The sequence below is a fragment of the Ambystoma mexicanum genome, chromosome 7q, assembly GCF_040938575.1.
Source record: "Ambystoma mexicanum isolate Mex_15411 chromosome 7q, UKY_AmexF1_1, whole genome shotgun sequence".
Classification (NCBI taxonomy): domain Eukaryota; kingdom Metazoa; phylum Chordata; class Amphibia; order Caudata; family Ambystomatidae; genus Ambystoma; species Ambystoma mexicanum.
The window spans coordinates 48,682,487-48,709,111 of NC_090941.1; the positions used below are offsets into that span (position 1 = coordinate 48,682,487).

Sequence of the window (26,625 nt, forward strand, 5' to 3'; positions counted from 1 at the left end):
CTGAACTATTGGTACTCACCATGGGGCTGCTACATTTCTTCTACCTCCTGGGCATGTTGCAGCCTCTCCGATGTACAGTTTCCAGCGGGATGTCTAAATATTCACCCACAATTAAGCAATCCAGAGTAGCTTTTATTATTCTTAAAATAGACAGGATATGCAGAATCGGAACATAAAATTCCATTGTAAAATGAGACCAAGAGCATAATCCACCAAGAGGGGTCATTTGTGCTATGCTTACAGCGGCTCATTGGAAAGCAAACTTTTGGCCAAAGCACGTGCCCAAAGAAACACGGTTCTGAGCTTTCCCAGTTTCTTTGCATACTTCCAGCGGAACCACACATTTCCTTGGGATTAGAAAACCTCATGCATCGACTTTCAAGTGCACGTCTTTCTGATCCCAAAGAACGTTCAATCAACTCTTTGCCACGGCGTCATGTTTACACTGGCTCAGCACATGCGAAAATATTATACAGTCTAACTCAATCCAGGTAAAACAGCCATGGGCTATGAGTGTGTTCCAACAGGAAGATGCTTACTCTGGCGCAAGAAGGTACACAACGAAAAGCCAGGAACCAATGAAACCATTGCTGTGTTTAATATGTGTGTGTGGGTGCTTGCGAACATGTGCATGCATGTTCTCGTGTGCATGATGGTTTAAAGGAGTGGAGGAGGAAAAAAGTGTCAGCATATTAGTAAAGATCTCCCCTCTCATGTCCTTTTGCTTGTATAGGAGTATCACAATTTCATTGTGTGTTTTTTTTTCTCAAAACATTGCTTTTGCAGAGCAACCATGTTTCACGGTAAATCAAACTATATGGGTGCTAATGGATTTATAATCTAGTTATTGCATACCCTAATAGCCTTATAATCTAGTTAGTGCACACCCTATTAGCCTTATAATCTAGTTAGTGCATACCCTTATTGCCCACTTCGGCTCTATTGGATTTGTAAATGTACTTCGCAATAATAGCCAGGGGTGGACTGGGAACCAAACGAGGCCCTGGAATTAATGTTCAATGTGGCTCCATATTACACATTTTCAGCAAGCCCAACCCTTTTCCTCTGAGAACATTTGGGGAAGAAATAGGTTACCACACAGACGAGTCCCAGGGTGCAGAGGCCTACGGGGAAATCTCCAGAGTTCCCTATAGGGCAGTCCACCCAAACGTGTGTTTGTTAACTCTGGTGTGTGGACATTTTAACAGACACTGCAGCATGGGCTATAAGGCTAAAATATGCCACAGTCGTTCTGGAGTTGCAAGCAGTTGTCTGTAGATACTTCCACGACTTTTAGTTATTTTTGGAGCTTTAGCAGACCTTCATTTCTTAGACAGTTGGTTCGTTTTTAACTGTATGTGAAAATATACAGAATGAAGCAGCTACATCTCCTGCTGCACTGGCCACAGTTAGACACGTTTCTGTTTGCGCATTGGTATGGTTCTTGAGAAAGGAATCTGCCACTATGTCCTGTTAAAGCGTTTAGCAATATACCTTAAAGAGGTTGCCATAACGGATCTGTCTAGGGAATAGAACACCCTTATTGTATGAGGCGAGGGTGATCCTGTCAATTGTGGCTTGAACAAAAGATGTTGGCTCAAATGTAATTGGTGCTTGGTTTATAGTTTCTTTTCTGGAGGAGTTCTGCCCACTAAGAAGCCAAACAACTTCCGATATTCCCTAAAAGAGGACACCCAGGAGAACCTGTCTCTCTTTTTCTTCTTTCAAGGTGTATTTCCCCACAAATCCCTTGCTGGAATAATGTCCCCAATCTGGCTACCTTGACTAAAGAAGGACCCACAATCTAATTAGGCACACTGTCCACACACAATCCAAGGGCTGTGTTCATTCTCTGATGTGTATGATCAAAAAGAATGCCAAGGATATATTTTGAGGAGGGACTTAGTTACCACAGAAGCAGAGCCGCTGGAGGTTTGAGTTGGTGAGGTAATCCGAAGTGCTATCCATTTCTAAAAGTAAGTGGGTCCCATAGACATTAAAAAGGTAGTCAGTGTTGCTGGGACTGCATCCAACAACTGCTCCAACAGTTAAAAATGTGGGCTTTTGGTTTACTATGATCTGTCCTATGGTGGCTGAATGACGGTTGTCAGAATGGAATACCTGAAGAAGTCAAGACGATAATAAAGGAAGACGAATGGTGACGTCATAAGAAGTTGGACTGACGCACCTATAGAAGAGATATTGACCTGAGAATACTGACAAAGAGACGAAATACCATGGATAAGTGACTTGAGCCCAAGGTGAAGAAGACGATGTCAAGATGCAGAAACGTTTGCCATATGCACGATGAAGATATTCAGTTAGGTTACGCATGTACAGATGCAAGAAACTGCAAGAAGCAGAGGAATCATGAAGCTTGCTTATGCTTAGTAGTAAAATAGATTGCAGCAAGCGCCAACATATACATCTATATACCTCAAAAGCACTTTATACATGAGTGTAATTCCACTAAGCACATGAGCAGAACTGAGCAAAGGTTACTAAAGGACTCAAGAAGAGAGAGTTGCAGCAAGCAAATCGAGAAGTAAAACGGAGCGAAACTCGGCTAAAGGTAACCATGCCAAGAAGCCAAGGTCGTATCTGGTTGGAAAAGGCAGACAGTGGATACAATTAAGGAAACAAGAACAGAGTATCCTGTTCAGAAATGTCAAGATAAGCCACAGATGGTAGAAGACTGGCAGAATTAAATCAAATACACAAAAATGCAAGAAGAAGAGGCCGATTTCACGGTGTCCTAGCCACATGACAAGGCAGGCAGGAACGGATAAGACGTTCACACCAACGCATGGATCCCTGCCATACCCATACTCTTTAAAGTACTCAGACCAAGAAGCAGACTCGAGGACAAACTACAAAGCAGTAATTGACACATGACCACTGAGGTGATGATTGATTGTAACATAATTGGAGGGAAGCTGGGGTGCAGACTAACTCCCTGCACCTGGCTGGTTGTTCTGCAAGCTGCTAGACGTAAGTGGAAAAGTATGAATGGGGTTGATGCCAACCCAATCATAGTGGGACGTGTAATCTAGGGTAGATCCAATGGGACGTGGAACTTTTAGTGATGTTCATAGTGGCTATTTTGAAGGAAGGGCTTCGTTTCCCCACCTGACATTGAGTGACCAATCCCCTCTCCCCGTTACCACATACAGATATAGTACCTATGATAAAGTTACCTTCCTATAACCAATCACGTTGCATGTTAGGTTTTTAAGATTGCGCGTCAATGATGACGAGTTTTTGATATAAATACTGTGTTTTTTCTGAAATTAAGTGGAGTTGAAGTGAGAAGGACGATCGAGTGGTTGCTGATGTTCATTGTACTCCCCGTTTTATATACTTGTCATTAAACAGACTCCCTTTGCCAAACTATTGAGTTGTCATAGTCATTTGATGCATGAGTACGAATCTGCATCCCCATCTATCTCGAGGGTACTGGTACTCATCTTGATGGGCTGTTTGGAGATCCCCGGTCAGAGGGCTGGCTGGAGACCATCCAGTTCCCTGTCCAAGAATATTTTCTGAAGTATTACTGATTAAGACCTCGTACATGTTAGAAGTAACAACAACATGAGACACCACGATGATTGCACACCCAGATTAACTAAGCCTTTTTATTACGGAACTATGGCTGATTGACAACTGTAATCCATAATAACTGACCTGATTCTCCTGGCTATAAAGGTATTACAGAATATTGGTGGGTAAAAATGGCATTGGACTAACCATTATTTCAGGGAACACTCACGATGCCCTATATTGTGCTGCTTTTTTAGATTTGGGGTTTTGTTAATTACATGTTTTTATTCTCTAAAAAAGTTGAACAATTCCTCATTCTCTACAGATGTCTAGGGACCAATATGGAGGAGATTAGGACTTTGATCATATTGGCAACTTGTGGATTTTCCCTCTTGGACAGCTCTGGGCGATTTAAATGATTGTGCTGACCTTAGATTGCTAACAGCAACCAATACCCATTTAAAAGGTCTGGAGGGTTTACAGCTCATGCAATGGTTAATGGGCCAGAACATGAAAAAGGACACACCTTAAATTTGATCCTCGGCCTACTGAGATCACAAATGTGGAACAACCATTGTTCAGACCACCACATGATTCCATTGTCTTTAATTGAGACACAAGTGTTTAAATTTCTCTCTCTCTCTCTCTCTCTCTCTCTCTCTCTCTCTCTCTCTCTCTCTCTCTCTTCCCCCCCCCCCTCGACCGAATTACTAATGGCTTAAGTGATGGGTGTGCCAAAACATGATATTTGTCCTTGGAGAAGGTGTACCGTGATTAAGGTATTAGTGTGTAGAGTTTAAGCATCACAGATATTGTGAAAGATGTTAGGGTGTATAGTCAATGAAGCATTGTGGAGGAGTTACGCATACACTGTGAAGTGTTGCAGAAGAATGCATGCACACATTATGTTGTGGATGTGGGGTTACGGTGGCATTTCTGGGAGTCGAGTAGCATATTGATGTATAGTTGTTTCCACCCAGTCTGGAAATATGCAGAAATAGTGCCTAGTTGTAAAAAAAGAGACATAATGCAAATATTGACCAATCTCCTTGATTGACAGCCTATCCATAGCATATGGCAGAATCTTTTTGAGACACTGGAAAATTAGATGGAAAGGAATTGTATCCTTGTTGAAAATCTGATGGGTTTTAGTAAAAATCAAAACACGATCATATTATTTTGCTATTCACCCTTTTAAGTAAGTATGTTATTTTAAAGAAAGACATTTTCTGTATTGCTTTTATATATTTTAAAATGGCATTCAAATGAGTTGATCGCAACATTTAACGGACAATGTTGGAAAATGTGAGTTTCTTAAAGAAATTCTCTCTCCCTTACAATGTCTCTACAAAGATCAATTTGCTGTTGTACGATGTGATCACGGTCAACCCACCAAAGAATTCCCTATTAGAAACCATGTCAGACAGTGGGGTGTCTTGGTGCCCCTGCTATTCCTGCTGTATAGAAATGATTTAGTATCTAGGAATTTAGATTTAAACTGCGATGCCCCACAGATTGCAAACAGAAAACGTGGCCTGTTGCTCTATGTGTATGACAATGTCATTATTTCCAAGACACTTTCGGGTTTAATAAAACATTTTTGAGCAATGTCCTTCTTGTGTAACAAACAAAGTTAATAATTAATTTAGACGAGACAGTTGCGGCTGTTATTCTATCAAAAATTGAAAGTAGATGCATGAAACAAACCCCTGTTTTACCACAAAGCTGTCACACTGTACCTTTGTTTTTAGAAATTGGAACTATGGCAATAGAATATACAATTGCTTTTAATCCTGTTTTTTATTGGATTCACATACAATCCACAACAGAATTTGGCTTGTATAAAGAAGCAATGTGAGATGTCATGTACATTTATAATGGGGAAAAACTGAAAGTGGTATAATCATGTGAAGACTCTCTTAGAATACGGTCCGAGCAACATACTCAAATAATTGAGTGTTTTTACAAGAAAGCATATGAGTGATGCAAAAGAAAGCTTAAAAATGTTACACCTAGAAGGCCATTTTAAAAAGTTGCGATCACTGTCAGATTTGAAGGATATATTGTTCATAAGACTTCATTCTCGGCAGAACCATATTTTAATGCAATATTCCCACCTCAAAGAAGGACTTTGTATCTAAAATACCGACTGAACATTTTTCCTGTCGCTGAATTTACAAGCAAATGGTCAAAATATGACCATTTAAGATTTTGTCCTTTTTGTTCAGCTACTCCTGAAAGTGAGATCCACTTCCTATTATTTTTCCCATGGTAAGAAAAAAATGGTTGACCCATATTTTTATAAAGTACAAAGTAAATCGTGCAATGGATGCTCACATTTTATCTAAATCACCAGCATGTCTCCAAAATGTCTTTGCAGTCTCTTATATTTCAAAATCATGGAAGTGGAGAAAGAAAATCTGTGTTTTTTTAATTGTTTGAAATGCTTCTAATTAGTTATTCAATCATTTATGCATTTTAAATTGATTTTAATATTGAATTGATGCTAATCCATATTGGATCAATTACATATTATATCTATGCTCATTTTACCATGTGCACTCAATTACTATGCACATATAAGGTTGACAACCAATTGCTATGCTTATTTTATACAGTGTTTTTGATTGCTTGAGCTTTTATGGCCTAACTGCCCAAAACAAGCGTATTGCATTCAATTGAATAAACAAAACTAAAACGGACAAAACAAAACATAAGAATACATACACGCCAACCTACAAATAACAAAATGCAATCACAGCAAAACATAAATATAATACAACATAGCATAATGATATATAAACCTCACAAAACCTAACAAAGTGTAACCTTTGCAAAAGGTAAATATAGCACAAAGACAACATATTGCATAACAAAAAATACATATGATCAAAAATAGCAATACATAACATAATATACCAGAAAATGGCAAAGCATAAACATATCAGAGCAATACAAAATATAACATAAAAGCAAATAGTAACAAAACATACACAGAACAAAACAAACATAGCAAGACATATTCCTATTATAATAAATCACAGACAAAACAAATCACAAACACACAAAACATGAGATTAAAGCAGCACAAACATAACATAACTAAACAAAATGCAACACAAGTTTGCAAAATATAACACAACAAAATCGAACCTTACTGAATATAAACATCACAAAACAAAGAATGTGAAAGATGAACATGAAATGACATAACATAAAATAACACAACATAAAAAACAAAACATAACATTACAAAATACAACAAAACATTGCATAACAAGACACCACAAAACAACATTTAAGTACAGCACAAACTTACCAAAACATACCAAAGGATACCAAAATATAAGCAAATAGAAAATTATGAAACCTAACTTAACTAACCATGACATGATATCACAAATCATAACAAAACAACATAACGCAACATAAGAAAACATCACATTAAGAAATCATAAGCATAAACACACATAACTAGTGTGCAATAGCAATTTTTCCATAAGCTGCTTTGGAGATGGAGTGCTGTCTGTCAATTCTTGGAAGAAATCAACAGTTTTACAGCGCTTGCTTTGCCTCGGTACTTCACTGAGGAGATCAGCCGACACTGGGGTACATAGACTCTTAGGCCCTCATTATTGTACACTAGCAGCAGTGCAAATGCATTTTGTGTATGAACAGATAGCATTTGTACATGCGCAATTGTATAAGCGCCAGTGCAAATGCAGTTCAAAGGCACTTGCACTGGTGCTAATATGATTGCGCATGTGCAAATCCCATTTGCGCTACCATAAGTGTTGGGTGACGAATTTCCAGATTTGAAAATCTATTTGCTTATGTATATCTGACAATATTCAGCAAGACAAGACATAAAGCATATTTAAAACTACATGCATTGACCAGTAATGTACTTAGATAAATTGTATGTGTGATAGTAGGCTAATTTCTTGCAGATGCATTTGTTTACAAATGACGATGGATTACCATAGATTTGCTGAAGCGCAAATTCAATTCACACATGTAAAATTACATTAGCACTTGTGCAAATTAAATGCCAAGGGCCCGATTCATGGAATATTTGCCCGGTTCAAACTGAATTTGCACTGCTGAAAAGTGACTTTGCACTGCTGACACAACACCTGATTCACGGAGCCGTGCAAAGTGTATTTTTGCTCTGCAAAGTCTGTGCAAAGTCAGCGCATAGTCATTTTTGCAGTGCAAAACGACTTCCCCGGACTTTGCACGGCAAAAATACACTTTGCACACTTCCATTAATCAGGGTTTGTTTCGGCAGTACAAAGTCACTTTTCAGCAGTGCAAAGTCACTTTGAACCAGGCAAATATTCCATGAATCGGGCCCTATGTCCTTTTCATTGGCGCTAAAGCTATTTCATACACGCAAAATACCATTTGCTCATGTGAAGATGTATAGTAATCCATCCCCTTCAAGTTTTGTATCTAAGCCTCTTTTTTACTGAACGGGATATCTGAGTTTTACTAAATGAGTAACATCAAGCCACAAGATGAAGTGAGTATTATGCAAAGGCGTATTCATATTGTAACAGATTTCCTAACTGTTTGTTTTTGCGGTTTTCAGTTTTTTCTTGTGGCAAAAACCGTTGCTGAAAACAAACTGCGCCTCTGTGCAGTTGGGCTATATTTATGGCTGCAGGTTTTTCCCATTATAAACTGTGTCAGCCCCGTCAAGGGGACACGCCATAAAACATGACCCGCTGATTTTAAAGCTGTGTGAACTGTTGGCTTAGAGTTACCTTCGCAGTGCCCTTTGCTGTTCCTCTTCCATCCATAGCAACAGTCCATCTTGGAACCATAGCGACATACCCCCGGGTGGTTTGCAGCAGAAAACTGCCTGCGACTGCGCAAGCTGTGGATAAAAGCAGCATTGTTAGAAAGAGCCTCTTCAGAAACATTGTATGTACAGTTGCATATATGCAGACAAGAGTGAAGTACATCTGTTGATTCATTACAATGCATTTGGGGCAGCGCACATGCATTTTGCACATGTGCAAATGTTTGTACATGCCCACTTGGATTAGTTCATGAGTAAATACAGTGTAAAGACATCTGCACCTGCTTTAATTGAACTGTGCATAGAAAATGCTATTTGGGCCATGCACACAATACATGTGTGCAGCCGCAAATAGGCTAGTGAGGCTTTAGGCATATAATCCGACCATATTATCATCCATTCCTGGCCTTATGCATTCTTGACAACTGATGCAGACCAATAGAACAAGTAAACCCCCTTAAATGGGTATCAGGCAATAAAATTGCAGCAAAAATGTTGCGGGTAAAAAAAAATTGCAGCAAAAATGCTGTAGTTTGACCCGGTGAAGATGTACTCCATTATACCATTTAAGGGAGCGGGGGTTTCCCCCGCTCCGCTTAAATGGTATAATGGGTCTGGGAGTTGCGGGGGTGTCCCCCGCATCCTTTAAATGTTTGTGGCGTAAAAAACCACGGCATTTTTGCTGCAATATTTTGTAATCACTGCCATTCTTGCCGCGATTTTAAGACATGGAACCCTTAGATGCACTGGCCATGTATTGCACATTTAACATTACTGATAATCAAGGCCAGTACATATCATCTATCTCTTTCAGTTTTCATTTGACAGAATAAACTGTTGTGAAGACAGTCCAAATCCGTAGAGAAGATTTTTTGCAGAAAATGCAGATTTCTTATGAGCACAGACTTCATAGGTTTTGGAAATGACTTGCAGATTTTGGTGTTTGCACAGTTCCAGCAGATTTCCCTTCTGTAACTATTGAATTTCGAACTCTGCAGAAGTACGAAAAATATGACTGCAGATTTCCAAGCAGTCTTAATTGATATGGACAAAAAAGAAATACACATAGAAAATGGGGACTTCAGGTTCTTAAAATAAAGACTGTGTGGGTAAAAGGGCCTCATTGCCAAAATACTGGCAAACGCAATTACCGTTACCGGCACATTTGTGCCAGTATTCCCGGCAGATTACAAGTGCCGGTAAGGGCGATATATTCCCATTCCATGGATGGGGGATTTTTCTACTATTACCAGCCATGCTGGTAATACAGGCATTTTTTTGTCGGTAGGGGTCAGATTTACCTCTAGTTGTGAGCTGGAGGTAAATCCTTAACTCCTACCGGCAACCTTGGAGTTGGCTGGTCCGGTAAAAGTGCTGGTAAACGTTATTACAAACACTTTTATCGTGTACTCGCCAGTTTGTAATAAGGCCCAAAGTGATCATTGCACATTCTGACCTATGACCGGTTGCTATAGATATAGCAGAGAGCACTGACATCGATTGTATCTGGGATGCCGAGAATGAGAGTTACACCCATAGGCGTTATTGGGGGGGGGCGCTAAGGGGGCTATTGCCCGGGTCTTTTGGTTGTAGCCCATATAAAAACTCAGGGACTACAACCAAAAGGGTAGCTAGCCCCAAGTCCTGACAGTCCCGACATTAATTTAGCTCTGAATATTTTCCAGACCTAGCAACACCCCTGGTTACACTGCAGGGACCTGATAAAACAATCTTAACACATCCTTCAGAATTATTCCTTCAATCAAAATGTATGACAAAACTAAAATTAATATGGCAGCAACTTCATCAATATCCTGCCCCCGAATGAAGAAACATGTGACAATGTTCTTCAGAGAATCACTTGTGGTGCTATCATGAGATACAATTCCGAGAAATTGACATTGATTGTAATTTTTACTTCATTTAGCTTCTAACCTGAAATGAACCCATGGCCACAATTCTGGTGAAAAATGCAAATTTGACTAGAGGGACAACACAAAACCCGAAACAGCACTCCTGTCCCATTTGTCATATGATGATGTGCTGTGCATGACCCTATTCCTAACAGCCCTGATAAATGCCTGGACTATGGCAACTTTGTCTGGGCCAGAATGCCGCAACCCATTCACTAACCACCAGCACCCGAGCTGGGAAAAAAATACTTTATTGGGTGCACAATTTAGATTCTTCAAACTAGCAAGTTGATGATGTCAATGCAGACGGCACCACTGGGCCAAAAGTCCCGGCTGTCCAGAAGATGCCCCAAACGTTTCCACCCTCTTCTCACTCACTGCCACAGTAGGAATTTGGACTCTCCGTGGCTGGTGCAGCATGCCCTGAGCAAACCCCTTGTTTTCCACCCCAGGTGCCAGGACCTGCTCCCACCTGTCTAATTACACTACTCCCCAAACAGCGCAACACCGGAGCAGCCCTATACTTACACTGCTTATCAGCTGGTTGGAGGCAGAATTGCTTTTGCGTCATGTTTTGAGTGAAGTGTGGTGCTGTATATGCCATGCAGTGTGTTAACACAAGTTATCAATATTTTCGAATGTTGAATAGGATAAGCTTTTTTTAATAGGCAGACAGTGTTAGTATGGAGTTAACTGCGCTACTAGGAAACCAAAAATACTGTGGTCAATATGTCTAAAATGTAACCCATCCTTTCTAGCCAAGAAATACATTTTTCAATTATCGTGTTATGGATCAATAATTTATTTTCTCCTGATCCTCACTCCCTCTACTCACAATCATGCGTGAGTTATTCTCTTTTTTTCTCGGGCTATCTTCTGCTTGCCATCCCTTTTCCCTCTACTGCAAGGATCATTGTCGTTAGAGATGAATTTCGCCAATTTCGTTTTCCCGGAGGTAATTAGGTCCACCCCTAGTTCTTGAGTTTCTTTCTTTTGATTGATTGGCAAAGCAAACTCTGCTGGAGCATTTCTCCTTCCCTCCCATGAAGGATGGTCAATATCTTTTTTTATTTAGTGGTTATTTTCCCCACTGCTTTCAAATCCCAGGGCCAGCCCCAATTGAGTAACTACTGCCTTTTATTGAACAGTCAGCACTACACTAATGGTCCTACAGCGCCTACGCTTTTCTAGATAGCCTCGTATTGGGCAGAAAAGGAAAAAGGGAAAGGGGGTGATAAGGGAAGGAGTGTAATAGAAACAAGAGAGACAAACACATGGCAGAGGAGAGTGTCCTTGTGGTAGTAGGGGTGTATGTGTAATCATTGGTAGTGGGTCAAACAAATGTTGATTGGAATGAAAGGGATTAAAGGTCGTGTGTGATGCCGAGTGAGGGCAGTTTCTATTTCAGTGATTTTGTGGTACTAAAGTTAGTCAGAGCATGGTTGTCTGATGGACTCGAGTTGGTCTTCGGCATGTGTTTTAAGTGTGGCAGCTTCTTCCCGAGAAGGTTTTTAAATGTCCCGCCTGATAACCCAGGGAGGATGATATGGGGGCGGCCACTTGGCTGAAGTGCCAGAACTGAGGGATTGATGTTGAAAGGTGAATGCAGGGAACACAAAACGGGAAGAGGGCGGGGGAAAAGAGGGAATCTCAATCCTGTAGGAGCCATACTTGCTTGGCAACTTGATGATGGATGCGATTGACTAATTAATATTAGCTGACGTAAGATATGTAAAAATACTACTCTGTTTTTAAAAACCATCTAGACAGTGTCGATTGCATATACAGCACTTTTACACTCCTAACCCCACACTGCATTTATGCACTTTAACGAGCAAGGGGAGCGGATTCCCTCAGTAAGCTGCTCGCTAAATATTCTTTGCAGAATGTTACATGCATGTGAAAAATCTTTTGTTCCACTGTAAATTTTGTGATGCTTATTTTGATGTCTTAGAATTCTGTATTTTTTCTATTTTTGAGCATTTAATGAGCTTTTGAATAGACATTTTTTTTAAAAAGTTTTATGTGACAAGAAAGTTGAAGCTTTGCGTAGTTCTTGTTGCACAACTGCGCTTATTCCACAGGTGGCCAATTGGTCTCCACAAAAGAGGGAGGTGTAGCTTGACACTCACATGCTGCGTTCTGTTTATAATTCCCTGTACGTAGAGTAAAAGCCCCCAGACAACAACACATTTAGGGGTTGCCCCATTTTGTTAAAAAGATGTTTTTAAAAACAGACAGACATTTTTGCAACCTGGAGAGCTGCTTTTTTGTTGCAATGGTTTAACAGAGTACATAAGTTGTACTTATATGTTAAAGGTTGTCTTAATGAAACAGGCCTGAGTTTGCAACAGAATGCTCCTCATTACTTAAATGGGGGTTCAAATCTAAATGGTTTTGGATGGCGGGAGTGTGAACAGGAGTGATTGGCACGCGGAATTGACATAAAACTATATGAAAATTCGACACTACTAATAAACTCAGCCGGCTCCGTATACCAAATTGGTATTGTAGAGGTGGCGGAGTCTGGGCAAAAGGTTCTCGGAACTAGACAAGACTTTTGCTTGTCTAAGCACAGCCACCGCTTGATGCCTTGACCCGAGAAATGAGGATTGCTCTCAAGTCTCACTCCCAGGAAGGATGCATAGATACCCCCATCGGAGAGACAGGGCACGCCTCCCCTCGTTCCAGGCGAAACATTTTCAACAAGTAGTCCAGAGGACCACAAGATGAAAACGGACAGACCGACATGGACAACCCTCTTTGACTGTCATCTGTGACGTGGTATAATATTTTATAATTCCGCTCCACCTATGCTTTTTTGCCCAATGTCATAATTCGATGCCAACCTTGGTAGATAGTAAAAGTTACGTAAAAAGGGTTATTGCCTTATCTCAATGATTTGATTAATCAAACAATACTAGCTGTCTCTCCAGCCCAATCCTTTACATTGAGCAGAATATGGAGCTCACCAGTTGCTCTTCATTATTATTGAATAAGGAATGGCATACACTGTTCTTCCCGCAATTTAAGTCCCCTCTTTCCCATTTGAAAAATGTTGGACAACTGGTTCACTTGGTTGCTTTTCACATAAGTGGATTACCAGATGTAAGGGTTAGCCCACGTGTCTAGGTGCTTCCCGCATAAGCCAAATGCACCCTCAAATACCCCAATAATGTCATGTGGCTTAATTAGAGTTTATCCTGTTGAGTATTTTCTGTTCACTAATAACCTCCCAACAATGACACACATTATACTGATAACATTAGCAGTTCCAGCTTGCCTTAAGTTTCAATGCCTCATTGAGATGGCATTCCCAGACAACACGAAGGACAATTTAAAAAAAGAAAGCATTACACTTTGTGTTGAGTTAACTGATAATGTTAACATAAAGACAAAGAAGCACACAGTAAAACACAAGGGCCAATTTAGAGCTTTGAGAAAATGCCTAATTTAGAGGATGAGTCTCTACCTCAGCTCCCTACCACCACCGTTTAACCAAACACTAGCCATTTTGGTTAGTGTAACAGGTTGGCAAAGGGAGCTGGCAAGTGCTTTTACCAATAGTACTGCCACTAAAAACTGAGCGATAGCTGTAGCTCCCCTTTCATGAGTCCTGCAGGTCCCTAAACCTTCAGGGGGTTCCCCAGTGTGAAGCCAAGTGGGGGAAATCTCACATTGGTTTTGTGAGTCAGTTGAGGAGGTAGAGAAGTCTACTGCCTCTGTTGAACTGCAGCTGGCAGACCACCATTCCAGGTGGGCCTGAGGACATGTTGGGATTTGTAGGTCCAGACATCGCGGAAGGAGGACAATCGTATCCGTCCTATCCAGGTTATCCATCAGCCGAATTGGCTAAAACATTATATTAGAAAGCAGAGAGAACCAATCTGGCCATCATGACCGCCAAAAATGGAGGCAGGAAAAGTAATATCACAACAAATCTTTATCCTCCTGAAGATCCACAAGTATGTGGTCGAACAGGTGTTGAGGTCTGTATTTCGAGAACTGTATCTTGAAAGTATGCATGATCGGGAATACAAAAAAAAATCCTTTCATTGAAATTTAAGAAATGTGTTCCTCTTATTTTCAATCTTGCATCTATCAACTGCATATTTTGGGCAACAACAATTGGGACTTGTCAAACATTGGAATCGGGGGAATCGTACCAAAATGTCTTCTCTACTACTGCACCCCCGAAGTCACTGCGACTTTGGGGGCGCACAAAATACTGACTCCCATTACTGTGCCTAAGCAGATTGGTGGTTGCGGGGGTGTTCCCACTCTCTTTGGGCACAGTATCAGGAGTCAGGATTGTGAGTGTGCCCTCCGCTTACCATTGTGGGAAGCGGGGGACAAGAAAGCTAAAATAAATGAAAAACAAGAAAAGCACCCTGCAGCGTCAGCTCTGACCTACGTTAGTCAGAGGAACTGATGCTGCAGGGATAGCGGGGTGAAGGCGGTGCACACAGAAGTGTGCCACCGTAAAGGTAAGTGGGGTCGGGTGGTCGGGAAGGGAAGTGCAGGCCGGGATATGTGGCCAAAGTGTTCCATCTGATCACAGCGCTGCATTACGGGCGCTGCAGTGTTCACATAGATTTGTACTCTGGCGCTATAAGCAAACAACAATCATAGCAAATTTAGTAATTTTCCAAACATATATAATATAAAATGCAGAAATAACAGACCCAGCATATAAGATGCATGTCTTCAAGAGCAGTGCTTCCCTGGAATGGGGCAAGCTGGTATCTGTCAGGTTACTAACATATTGCTATTCCTGTATATTGTATCTTTCCACAACATGAAGTAACAGAGCCACAATCCACATGTTGTCCATGACCACAACTGTCCTTCTAAAAACATTCTGAAGATTTAGAAAAAATGTGAAGGCTGCATTTGATCTGAAAATCCTGGGAGGTAGGAGCCTGGAAATCATTAACCGCAGCCTGCAGTGCATATGTCAGGTTTCCTAGCCCGAAAGTGAGGTCTTTCCTAGGCACTGATTATTAGACCATTAGATCCCTATCATCTCCAAGATGGACACTTCAACCGCTGACCATTTCCGTATGTTATGCATTCCTAGCGTAGCTCTCTGTGGAAAAGCATCAGGGGTAGGAATCCATCACGCAAACAAGAAGTCCAGCCCCCAACCCAGGATCCGTGCCCCCGTCAAGGACATCTGGTGAGACATGCACATCATGGAATACATGAGTACATTGAAAGAGGCACAATACGTACACAGCAAGCAGGCTTCATCAATGCGTGCATTTTAGGAAATCACCAGCTTTCCCCATCGTATCATGTGGCAGCTTAGCGCGCTCTCCCTTGCATGCTATCTCTCCCTACATTACGTAGCTGAGTCACAAAGTAAGCACGTTTGCAAGAGAAGCCCGAGCCATTTCTGACAGCTGCATGACCAGAGAATTAGAGATACCATGAGGGAGGGCTGCGTTTTAAAGCAAAATCAGCTATTACAAAATGTTCATTATTTAATTTTACTACAATTGTAAACTTGCTCCTTTTTAAAATGTTGCATTGTTTATTTCTAATGACCACTTCCAGTATATATTGCAGTCATAACAGGAATGTTACACGTGTCTTAATGAAGAAAACAGGTTATCAAAACCAAGAAAAAAATACATTCAGTGTTTTTGGATAGAAGGTAATCATTTTAAGATGGAAAGTCTAATACACTGCTATTGTTCCGTTTCGAAATAACCCAATGAGAAAGCGGTGGGGGCAAATAGCACCAGTGATAGTTCCAGCCTATTTTGCATACACATAAGAATGACCACAGTTCTTTATATTTGACAACAGCACTTACACAGATAGGGCCGGGATACAAAATCGATTTTTGTATAGCAAGTATAGCTGTCAACAGAGCCAGTCTTTTTCTTGTCTGCTCCTCAGTAGGTTAAGTGCCTTGTTGCCTTTCTTCTTATGATTAAAAGTTGTTGAAATATTGAAAATGTGTCCTGTTTATGTGTTTGGTTTATTTAAGTCTAAATCAATATGTATGACGATATGGCTCATATATATAACCTATCTGTAGTATAGTTTTGTTTAATGTGCTATTGATGTCCTGTAGACATTCTCTAAAAATATGTTTTGGGCAGGATTGGCTTTGGTGGGATTTCTCCTTATTCCCACCCAACGTTTTTTCACAGTGTACCTTTTTTGTCAATAATGGAAATGCCCCCTTAACCTCTTTTTTATGTGCAGGTTTTATTATGTATATTTATTATTTATGTGTACCAACTCTGAGATAGAATCCTATGTACCTACTCAATGACCCCTACCTCGAGAGAAGCAACAGCGGCCCTTTATGTTCTTAGTGCACAGCTTCCTCTGTGCAGTAACGTTTGCGCACTTGCCGTTCCACCGCCTGTCCTTGCAAAACGCCCTTCCACCACCTGCACCCTTGTCTTTTGCCTCCTTCTCTCCTTCTACCTCTACTCCTCTCCGACAACAACCCCTATTGCCTCCTCCTTCAAAATGGACTGTCGGTATCTTCCTAATCCAGGGTGTCAATTCCCAGGAGCGCCCTGGATTTCCTCCTGGACTACACCATGTTACCTTCCCCACCACCCTTGCGCTGTTTCTCCACACTTACCGCCTCTGTGTCCATACCTGTCCCCCATCTGCTCCGCTTCAGTGCCTACACAATGCTGATACATGTGCAATTGGACCTCTTTTTCAATCTCGATATGAAGGCATGATGGGCACTGGAGACCAGAACAGCACTCTGTTCCCTCCAAAAGCCCACCTATACACGTTTGTTCATCTGTGTAGGAGCCGTCCTCGATGGTGCTTCTTTGTCACCTACTCTATCTAGATTCTGTCACATTTTACTGTGCAGGTTCTCTCCTTGCCATACACTCATCTTCCAAGGTTGGTTGCCCTGGTCCTTTACCTCCAACACAGAGTTCCAAATACTACCAGTATCTGTGCCACTTGTTTGACGGCTTTTGGTCAAATTGTTGTTCGCCTGATAGAGGTGCCCATATGAGGGTAGCCATTTTCCCTGTATCATGCTCCATTCTAAGGTGATATCAACTCCCATAACCCTTTGCTTGATTTTGGTTAAAGTCTCTAGTTCTGCATGAGTCCAGTTTCTAAGGTCGATTATCGAGCCCTGCTGTATCCGGCATGTCCTGCTCAATTAGGCCATCTTCGCCTCCTTTTACCCAGAATGAAGGCTAAGTCGTTGAACATTATCACACAGTCTTATCACTCCTGTTTATAAGACTGAGTGTATGTATGTATGTATGTATGGGATTTCTACAAACAATAGTTGGTAGCAAGCCGCAGAGCATGTAATGTGTTTGTGGTGCACACATGATGTATGCCTATAATATCTTCAATCATTGTTGCTCCCCTCCCCAATGTTATGGGGCATCACTACCAAACACTTCAACGGCACAGTTACGTTAACCACCTCTCAACCCCATAATTTGAAGAACATTCAATCTTTTTTTCTCAGGATCAAATAGGAAGGTAATTTAGCGCTTGGTGAGCCCATGATGGGAAAAGGTAGCCGTCTGATGAATTACCTCAATCTTCTCTCGTACTTCATTGGATGAGAAACAAAGCATACTGAATATATCCATCCCATCCTTAGAGAGTTCCTTTGGCTTTTCCTGAACTCTCAGTTATTCTTTAAGGTGGCAAGCTTTTCGAATAACAACATTCACTTGTGGATTCTATAGAGGTACAAGACAGTCCAGGAGCCAGACAACATTTGCCGGGGATTTGTATGTTTAAGAAAATAAAACGAAAACGCAGTTCTTATAAGAAATTGATCATTGTTTGGAAGTATTTCCTAGTTACTGAGTTTGGCGCTGAGAAATTCCATGTTGATGCTCTGGGTATATTGGATTGAGATCGGGGTGGTGATGCCTTGGCAGCAATCAGATGTGATAACAACACATCTGTAATTAATTAGAGGTATTGCGATTAATTGAGGCATTAAGCACTCACTCCCAAGCATATAATAAAGTGGAATTTTGTTATAAATTAACAATGTTTGTTGTTATGGTAGTAGCAACAGGCAGAATATAGTCACATTTGTAGACTGCGAGTAGTAATGCATACAGTTTAAGTTAGGACTTTGTAACATGTTAGCCTTGACACAGGGTCCTGATTTGAGTCCTAAAGTGAAGGGATGAGAGACTTGAGTGTTGACTTCAAACTACGATACAAGATGTGTTTCCTAAAGTCGGCTTTTGTAGAACCCATTGATGGCAATTGTTCTGCCGGAAGTACATTCAAAATGAGCGATCAATATTTGGGGCTCTGCTGGAATCTTGGTAAGTGCCGACCAGAAGGAAATGAGGCAGTTGTTGTGACTGCCAGAGGGACATCATACGCGTTTGCTGCGACTCCGAACCATTTGTCGCAGAAGTTGCGGTATTGTAATAACATGGGATTTCTGTAGCCAAATCTGTTTGGTATCACCTTATTAAAACGCAAACCATTACTGCAAGGTCGACTACCTAGCATGGAAAACGAGTAGAAAAGAATAAATAAATGGGAGGTTGGGGTGGGGTATATATTAAAATGGGGGGGGGGGTGCGCGGGCGGTATGAGGGCTTACCTCCTGCATTTTAGATAGAAAAAACTTGTTTTCCAATCGAGGTTTAAGACCTCGCAGTAACCAATGTGTTGTTTTAACGTAGACCCATCTGTTTGAAACAAACTTACAACTAGTTCCGGAAATATAACCCTTTTGGGAGTTTAGAAAGCAGATAAACATGTGTGTGTTTTAAAAATAATGGAAGGAGTAATGATTGTACTTTTATTTATGCCTGTAATTGTTATTTATTATTTTAATGCACTCTGTTTTTAACAGTACTATGCCTGGAGGCTTAACATTTGAAAACAAAATAAATATATGCGAATTTCCTATCCATACCAATACTTGAGGCTTTTAGGTAGACGGATGCTGCCTGTGCTTAGGGCCAAGTAGAGGTGTCCTCATCTCCAGGGTAGGGGTGATGTTAGTCCACAATTTGGAACTAGGAAAGCCCCCAGAAATTGGTAGAAATTGGTAGTGCATGGTCTCAAAGACGTTCTAATAGCAGTGCCTATTGAATGGAGCACAGTCTACAATTGATTCTCTTGCCAAAGCTTGCTATTGACCGAGGTGTCAATGGGGTTGTGGGGGCTATAACCCCTTTTGGTTGTAGCCCTGGATACAAGCTTAGGTCCTGCAACGAAAAGGCTAGCTAGCCCTGAGTCCCGACAGTCCCGACATTAGCGTAGTCCCTAGCGGACAAACCTAGCAACACCACTATTGGACATGGTGTAACCCTCCAACCAGCTTGCCCGGGGTGGGTTTAAGCAAACATATGTCACTGCATGTGTATCGCGTAACGTTGTGGACATTTGGAGCTATTTTCATTAGCACTGACTGACAAATGGGCATGCACAAACAAACACAGTTTAGATTAGCATTTTAAAGCCACCCTTCTTGTTGCATCTGCAAACATGAGTGGGACCGGAGTCCGGATATGCAATGGTCCATGTAGTCATGCATGCATCCGCGCGCTTACACACATACACACCCACACACACACGATGACGTAGTGACATCTCTATGTTAATAAATAGAGTGGCCTCCTGTGCATAGGAAATGCACACTGAGTGATTTGTCTAAAATTGTTGGTGTTCATGTAAATATGAGCTATGTTCTGCCATCAGGCTAAAGGTAAGGAAGCCCCGCCCACACTACAGCGAAGCCTGTAACAGCTAGTGAACAAGACATCATAGCCTAGTGTTGCTCCGCGTGCCTCACTCTTTGTTGCATCTTGTGTCCCAGCACATGAATTTGGTGGAAGTGGTGCCCAATCGGCCATCAGTCCTTGCTGGGTTGTTGGGTGTTATGATTTGACAGGCATTTCACAACCATTAAAGAACAGATGATACATCTAAAAGATCATCTTTCCTATCCTCTGTACGCCTAGGAGATCCCAAGATCTTGAAGATGCTGGCAACCCTGGACCATGGTCATCCTGTGCCTAAAGAGGCTTTGTTTTAGCTACTTTAGTATGTAATTCATCACAGATTATGAGCACTGACGGGCCTGAAAACAAAGTAATCAGCCAATTGCTGACTTTCATGTATGACTGTGCTATACACACTTGATGAGACAGGTGAGGTGAGTGGACAGCTAATCTAGGGTTACTACACCACAAGACTGCATCAAACAAATGCTCCACGAAAGGAATGTCTTCCTCTAAAATATACTCAAACTTGGACACTCACACGAGCAACAGACTCCAGAGAAGAGGGGATCCTAGATGCGCTTAACATGTTGTGGAAGTCCAAAATATATGACCTTTGAATAAGCCACTATGACAAAGCACTAACAATGGTGTGCCGAGGCCAAAGAGAAAACAAGGACAAGCACAGAAATGTGACTACTATGTGTGCATTCTGCGTCTCAGAAGCTATTGTCTGATGTTGAGTGACCCAGGTGCAGCTGCAAAGGTATGCTGGGCCAACACGACGGTGGTCACTCTCAACCAACCCCAAGGCCCATACCCCAGAGTGTGAAACCAAAATAAACCAACACCCTGTCTTGCCGACGATTCGGAAGACTTCGATTATGAAAATTAAATAATCATGATGTCATCACTAGATAAGCACTCCAAAGGTTGATGCTGTCAAACAAAGTGTTGAATCCAAAGAACAGCAATTGAGATACTGCCCATCATAGATTGTAGTGCATCTGCAAAGGGATGGGTTAGTCCTGGGTTTTGCAGCTTCATGCGTATCTAACATTTGACCTCACAGAAGGGTACTGGCATGTCAGCCTAACCAATCAAGCGAAAGTGAGGTCAGCATTATACACTCCAAAGAGGCACTATCAGTTTATTGTCATGTCCTTTGGGGTGAAGAATAACCCTGCCTCTTTTCAGACGATGGTAAACCAATTACTGTTAAGACTGGAAGATAACAGCGTTTCTACTGAGATGACGTTGCAGTATTCATCGTTACCTGGGAAGTCCTCCAATCCCATCTAAAAAAGGTGCTGCAAGCCACGCAGAAGGCTGGTTTGACTATCAATGCCTCCAAGTGCCAGATAGCGTAAGGAACTACTGTGAATTAATTAGGAAACCAAGTACGTGATGTTACGAAACAGACTCTCCAGAGTCCAGGCAGTGATAGATTGGGATATTCCCATGTCCCAGACTCAAGTAAGAGCCTTCCTGACCCCCTCAATGATGTCGCCTCCACACATCTGCTGAAGAAGGTCACCTGCACAACTCCCTGTCAGGAATTCTTCCAGATCTTGAAGGATGGCCTCTGCCAGGGCCCATTTCTGAAGATCCTGGATTATGGGCAGGAATTCATTATCCAGGTAGACACCTGTGAATTTGTTATTGGTATTGGTGCAGTGTTAGCACAACTGAACTCATGGTACATAGAACAAACCTGTGCATACATAAGTAGGTGCTTGACTAAGCAAGAGTGTAACTGGCCCACAACTGAAAAAGAGGCATTTGCAGTGATTTGGGCAGTACACAAACTGAAACCCTATATTTGTGGGTGTCACTTCACTGTCCAAATGCACAACAGATCTTTAAGGTGACTTATGGCCATATAGGGAGAACATCCTAAATTATTGCATTGGGCCATATCCCTGCAGGGACTGGGCATGGAAATCAGACACAAGCCTGGGTCACAGTACGCCAATGCAGATGGCCTCATTAGGTATTTGCATGAGGAGGGTGAGACAGACCCTTAGAAGGGTGAGACTTAACCTTTTCGGCTGGGTTGGCGTGTGAAAGATTGCCATCTGGCAAGGGCATAGAAGCCCTGGCTTTTTACATTTTTATTTAAACATAAAATGATGTGTGTAATTCTCTCTCAGACAGGGTGGTCTGCTGATCAGGCCTCCCGCTCCACGTACTCCATGCCAAAAGTATTGTACACCTGTGCCTGGCTGAATCAGCAGTGTGATGTGCAGCAGCTCCTTCCCAGTGGCACAAAGCAGTTTCAATGGACACAGGTGCCATTTCACCAATGCAGTGACAGCAAAGTCATTGCCAAGTCATTGCAGCTCAGGCTCTTCATTTAATATATGCACCCCTGTTCACAAAGCCATATAACTATGACATTTACTATCCTGGTGGCAGTTGCAAACTTTAAGTATGAGCCATACTTGAGTTTAGGGCAAGGTGGCTAGCATCTCTCATACTTATTTCAGCCACAACAATTTAATGTCAGAAATGTATCAGTAATGTGAGCTCAGCTGTGGAAGCCTAATGTGCATTCTGGTCAGACAGCCTGGCCATGCCAAATGACATGGCAAGAGACTGGCTGCTATGCCTTTCCTTTGATCTTTTGTGAAGTCTGATAAAACATCTCTCCAACAAGTCTGCCTCCCAGTAGGAGCTGGCCAGGGAAACAAAAATCAGAGGTCGCACCCATTGCCAAAAGGGCTAGTCTCACACCATGGTGCTGCATACCAAAAGATGCTTTTGACAAGGGAGGGGGAGCGTAGTGTAGATATGGGGAGCTCAGCATAGCTGCAGGAGAATTCTACCATCTTGTTTCTCTCTATATCTTCTCTTCCTTCCTGTCCCCTCCACTTAAACACAAATCACTTTGGGTATAATATCAGAAGGCAAATATCACTTGTCTCAAGATCATCGATTGGGCCCCTAAAAGCAGGATTTTATTAGTCCAGTCACCTGTGGACCTTTGCCTTTAAAAGAAGGTATCTCCCACTCCTTCTTTGATTCACTTTAGAACAAACAACTGAGTAAGAATTAATTGGACCTCTGTTGGGAGAGTTGGGAGAGTTGACTTTCCAAAGCACTTTGCCAATGAGGTGAAGACTCCGTGTCGAAGGAAGAGGTGAGCTCTGTTCCCTACCCACTGCTGCTGGAACATGACCTGCACCTCTGCCAGTCATACTGCTGTCTATGACCCCATCGTGGTGAAGGACACCTCAAAGTGTGCATTGAGAGCCCAAGAACATGTACTACACTTGTCTCTCGGACCCAGTGCACAGCAGATGAGAACTGAAACAGCCAGGATTCATGTGTTTTAACTGCAAACTGCTGTGAGCCATGATCTGAGCTTGTTTGACTCGGTTTGAACCACCATGATGCTCCAGAGCTCAACCAATTTTTAAGCTGCTATCTCATTCACTGAAACCGATTTGCTGCTGCACCGTGCCGCGCCATTTCCTTAGCTCAAACTTGAAGTACATTGTTGCCTCTGCTGCTTTCGAACCGCCTTTTGAACTGTTGACTGTTAAACCAACCCTGTTGGTCCTCATGATCTGCACTTATTCATGCATTGCTTCAAGCCGCAACAAACTTCAGCTCAACACTGGCTAAATACCTCTCCCCATCTGGAACAATGTTCCCACCGCATTTGAGCCACATTGAACCACACGAGAAGCACTAAGAAGCGCGGTTCTCCATTGTTGAACTGTCAAGATCAGCAACAGGTTCTCTTGACTTGTAGCTGCTCCTTTGGCCCATGTCTGTGCACTAGAGTCTGGCTAGGTCACCATTCACTCCTTTTTTTTTTTTTTACACCAGAACATAAACCTATGGAAATCATTGAGGTTATTTATTGCCTTTTCCCCCTTTTCCCCCTTTGCTTCATTACACAGAGTACTGCAACTTTTTTATCTTGCATATTCTCTGTTCTTTCAACAGTGTATAGTTTTCCACCATTAAGTTATTATTGCAGATGGGGTGTTTAATTCAAGTATATATATTTTATAGAAACTTGATTGGACATTCCCTTCTTTTGGACTGTTGCACTTTTCTGTTTCGGCTGCTACTGGGTCACATGCACACCTGGCTTCAGACTTCCCTCAGCCCATGTCACTACAAAAGGAGGTATATCTGTTAACTGTAGGAAGCAAATGAGTGGGCACCACGGGAGTATAGACCTGTTTAGTGTCCTTAAAGGTCTCTAATGTGATGAGTCTTTTTAAAGAAATATGGTACAATGTACAGGAGCCGGCTGAAAAAGGTTTGGAGACACCCAAGCCCAAAAACAGTAGAAGCAAAAGATTAGGTAAAATACCCATTCATACAGCCGCTCTCTGAAATCCCAATCTGGGTTTTATGTTAGTTGACATTTTTCTAAATGCAGTTAGTGTGACCATTACAGCTGATTCAAGAAAAAATTCAAACTTGTAGTTTTCAATCTTGGTTTTATCCTTCAAACCAAAGTTTTTTGTAAAAAAGTAACGAATAGTCACTAATATTGTCCGTAGTGAGGAAGAATTTGCCACAAGTCACTCTATCTGTAGACTTATATTGTGCCAATGCATTTCGGAATAAAACAATTCCTTCATCAGGGCAAGTCTAATCCATTTAAACATAATATATGTAATCGTGCCAGCCATAACATAGATAGTGTCCATATATAATCAATCCCATATCCAACAAAGCATGTTTATGTAAACATGAACATGAACAGTCATCGTTCAAATGGTTAAATAAAATAACATAAAATAACATGTTAAAGATTGCACATACCCGTATGGTATCGTATGTAGAATCAGAAGACAGGAAATGACGGAAAAATAAAGAAAATACAGAAAACAGATCAGTACCCCGGTTAGAAATGGTGTCAAGTAACCAATTAAAAAGGGAAAATGGTCCATTACCTTGTGTAGGTAAATAGTGGCGTTTTCTAAGCTTCAAAGAACAGACAGCAGCACCAGGCTCGATGAGCAGTGGCTGCAAACAAGAAGGTGTGCATAAGGAGCCTTTCAAACATATAGTCACGCATCGAGTAGTGGCAAGCGTGGAAACTGCCTTAACGCTTAAAGGAAACGGTGCGGAGCTGTTCTCTCCGTGTCTGCCGAAAGCAGACTGTCCTTGTTGCATCGGCGCGTTGCCGAACAACCTCATTTTATGTGACACGTGATTGCGGCTCCTCGCTAGAGAGCGCGAGCCACGATCCGTGTCTGCAAGCAAGCCAATGGGCTTGAAAATCATGAAAACAAATAATTATGAGACATCCTGGGCATATTATAGAAAAAGTAATCACAAAAAATGAAAAGCAAAGAAAAATGCGTAATTCATGGAAATAGAAAAAATACCAAAAACTACCATGCCGGTAAACCAATCGGGACATCAAAACTAATGGGGATGATCAAAGGGAAAAAATAAAATAAAATGTTAACAGTAATTGTTGTTCGTTGAACACAGGTTGGGAGAAAATATAGCACAGAATTCATGTGTGCCTAAATGCAATTATACAATCAACCACCCCTTAAAACCAAAACTCGTGGCTATATTATGCAATATATGCGCGTCCCTTAATGCTGCTAGTGGTGTCGTCCGGGAAGACGGCACCTTGGGTCCTGGAAGAGACTCCAGGATGCGCAGCCTGTAGGTCACTATATGAGAATCATTTACATATGTATGTGAGAAGTTATATCCATTCCAAATGACCATCAACATTCAGGTCATGTGTGTAGTGGTGCCATCTGCACCTAGGTACCTTCTAATCCAAACAGAAGATTGTGACATACACTAAGAGAAAACAAAAGGTTGCGACATACAATCAGAGAAAACATTTAGAGGAAACAATGAAAGTTAATCTCCTCATTTAGTCCATTAGGTACAAAACTGCCAAGTTTGTCAATCCAGTATGCTTCTCTGCGGTTCAAACGCTGGCATAAATCCTCATGAGGACTATTCTTGGTTAGCACTTCCAAAATCACAAATCTTATCTGTGACACGTTATGTCCATTGGCCATCCAATGGCGTGCCACGGCAGAATTAGTGTTTGCATTACGAATACAGGACCGGTGTTCACCCCACCTCAACTTAGCTGTTCGTGTCGACTGTCCAACATAGAATTTCCCACATGGGCATTTAATACCATAGATGACGTTTACTGCTGTCACAGGTGCCAAAAGTTTTAAGCATAATTTTCTGCCCTGTTCTTGGATGGTTAATGATGTTCCCTTTGATAACAAAGTTGCAGTTGACACAATGAAGACAAGGATAAGTCCCAGTACGCTGTGTCATGAGTTCTTTTGTTGTGGGTTTGGTTTGCACCAGTTCGTCTCTGAGGTTCCTACTGCGTTGGTAAGCAAAGACAGGTTTCTCGCTGAATAGATCTTGTACACGGACGTCATTCTTAAAGATCTCCCAGTGTTTCATGATGGTTCTCTTGATTTTATTACTTTGCGTGGAAAACTTGGACACATATACCAGTGACTTAAGCTCTCTCTTGTCCTTAGGATTCTGTCCTGACAATAGAGTCTCTCGTGACAAGGCATCAACTTTGTCGGATGCTAGGTCCAGTTCATCTTGTCTGTATCCACGGGCCAGAAATTTTCCTTTCATCTCCATCTGTTGCATTCTATAGTCT

At 41.6% G+C, this 26,625-nt stretch overlaps 1 protein-coding gene across 1 annotated transcript in view; it reads right to left on the reverse strand.

Annotated features, from left to right (window-relative positions):
• EGFL6 (EGF like domain multiple 6) overlaps nt 1-26,625 on the reverse strand; it is a 360,256-nt gene that overhangs the window by 250,559 nt on the left and 83,072 nt on the right. Inside the window, exon 2 of the mRNA XM_069640724.1 lies at nt 8,310-8,422. Within this exon, the coding sequence (XP_069496825.1) occupies nt 8,310-8,422 (113 nt within the window). The remainder of the gene's footprint in view (nt 1-8,309; nt 8,423-26,625) is intronic.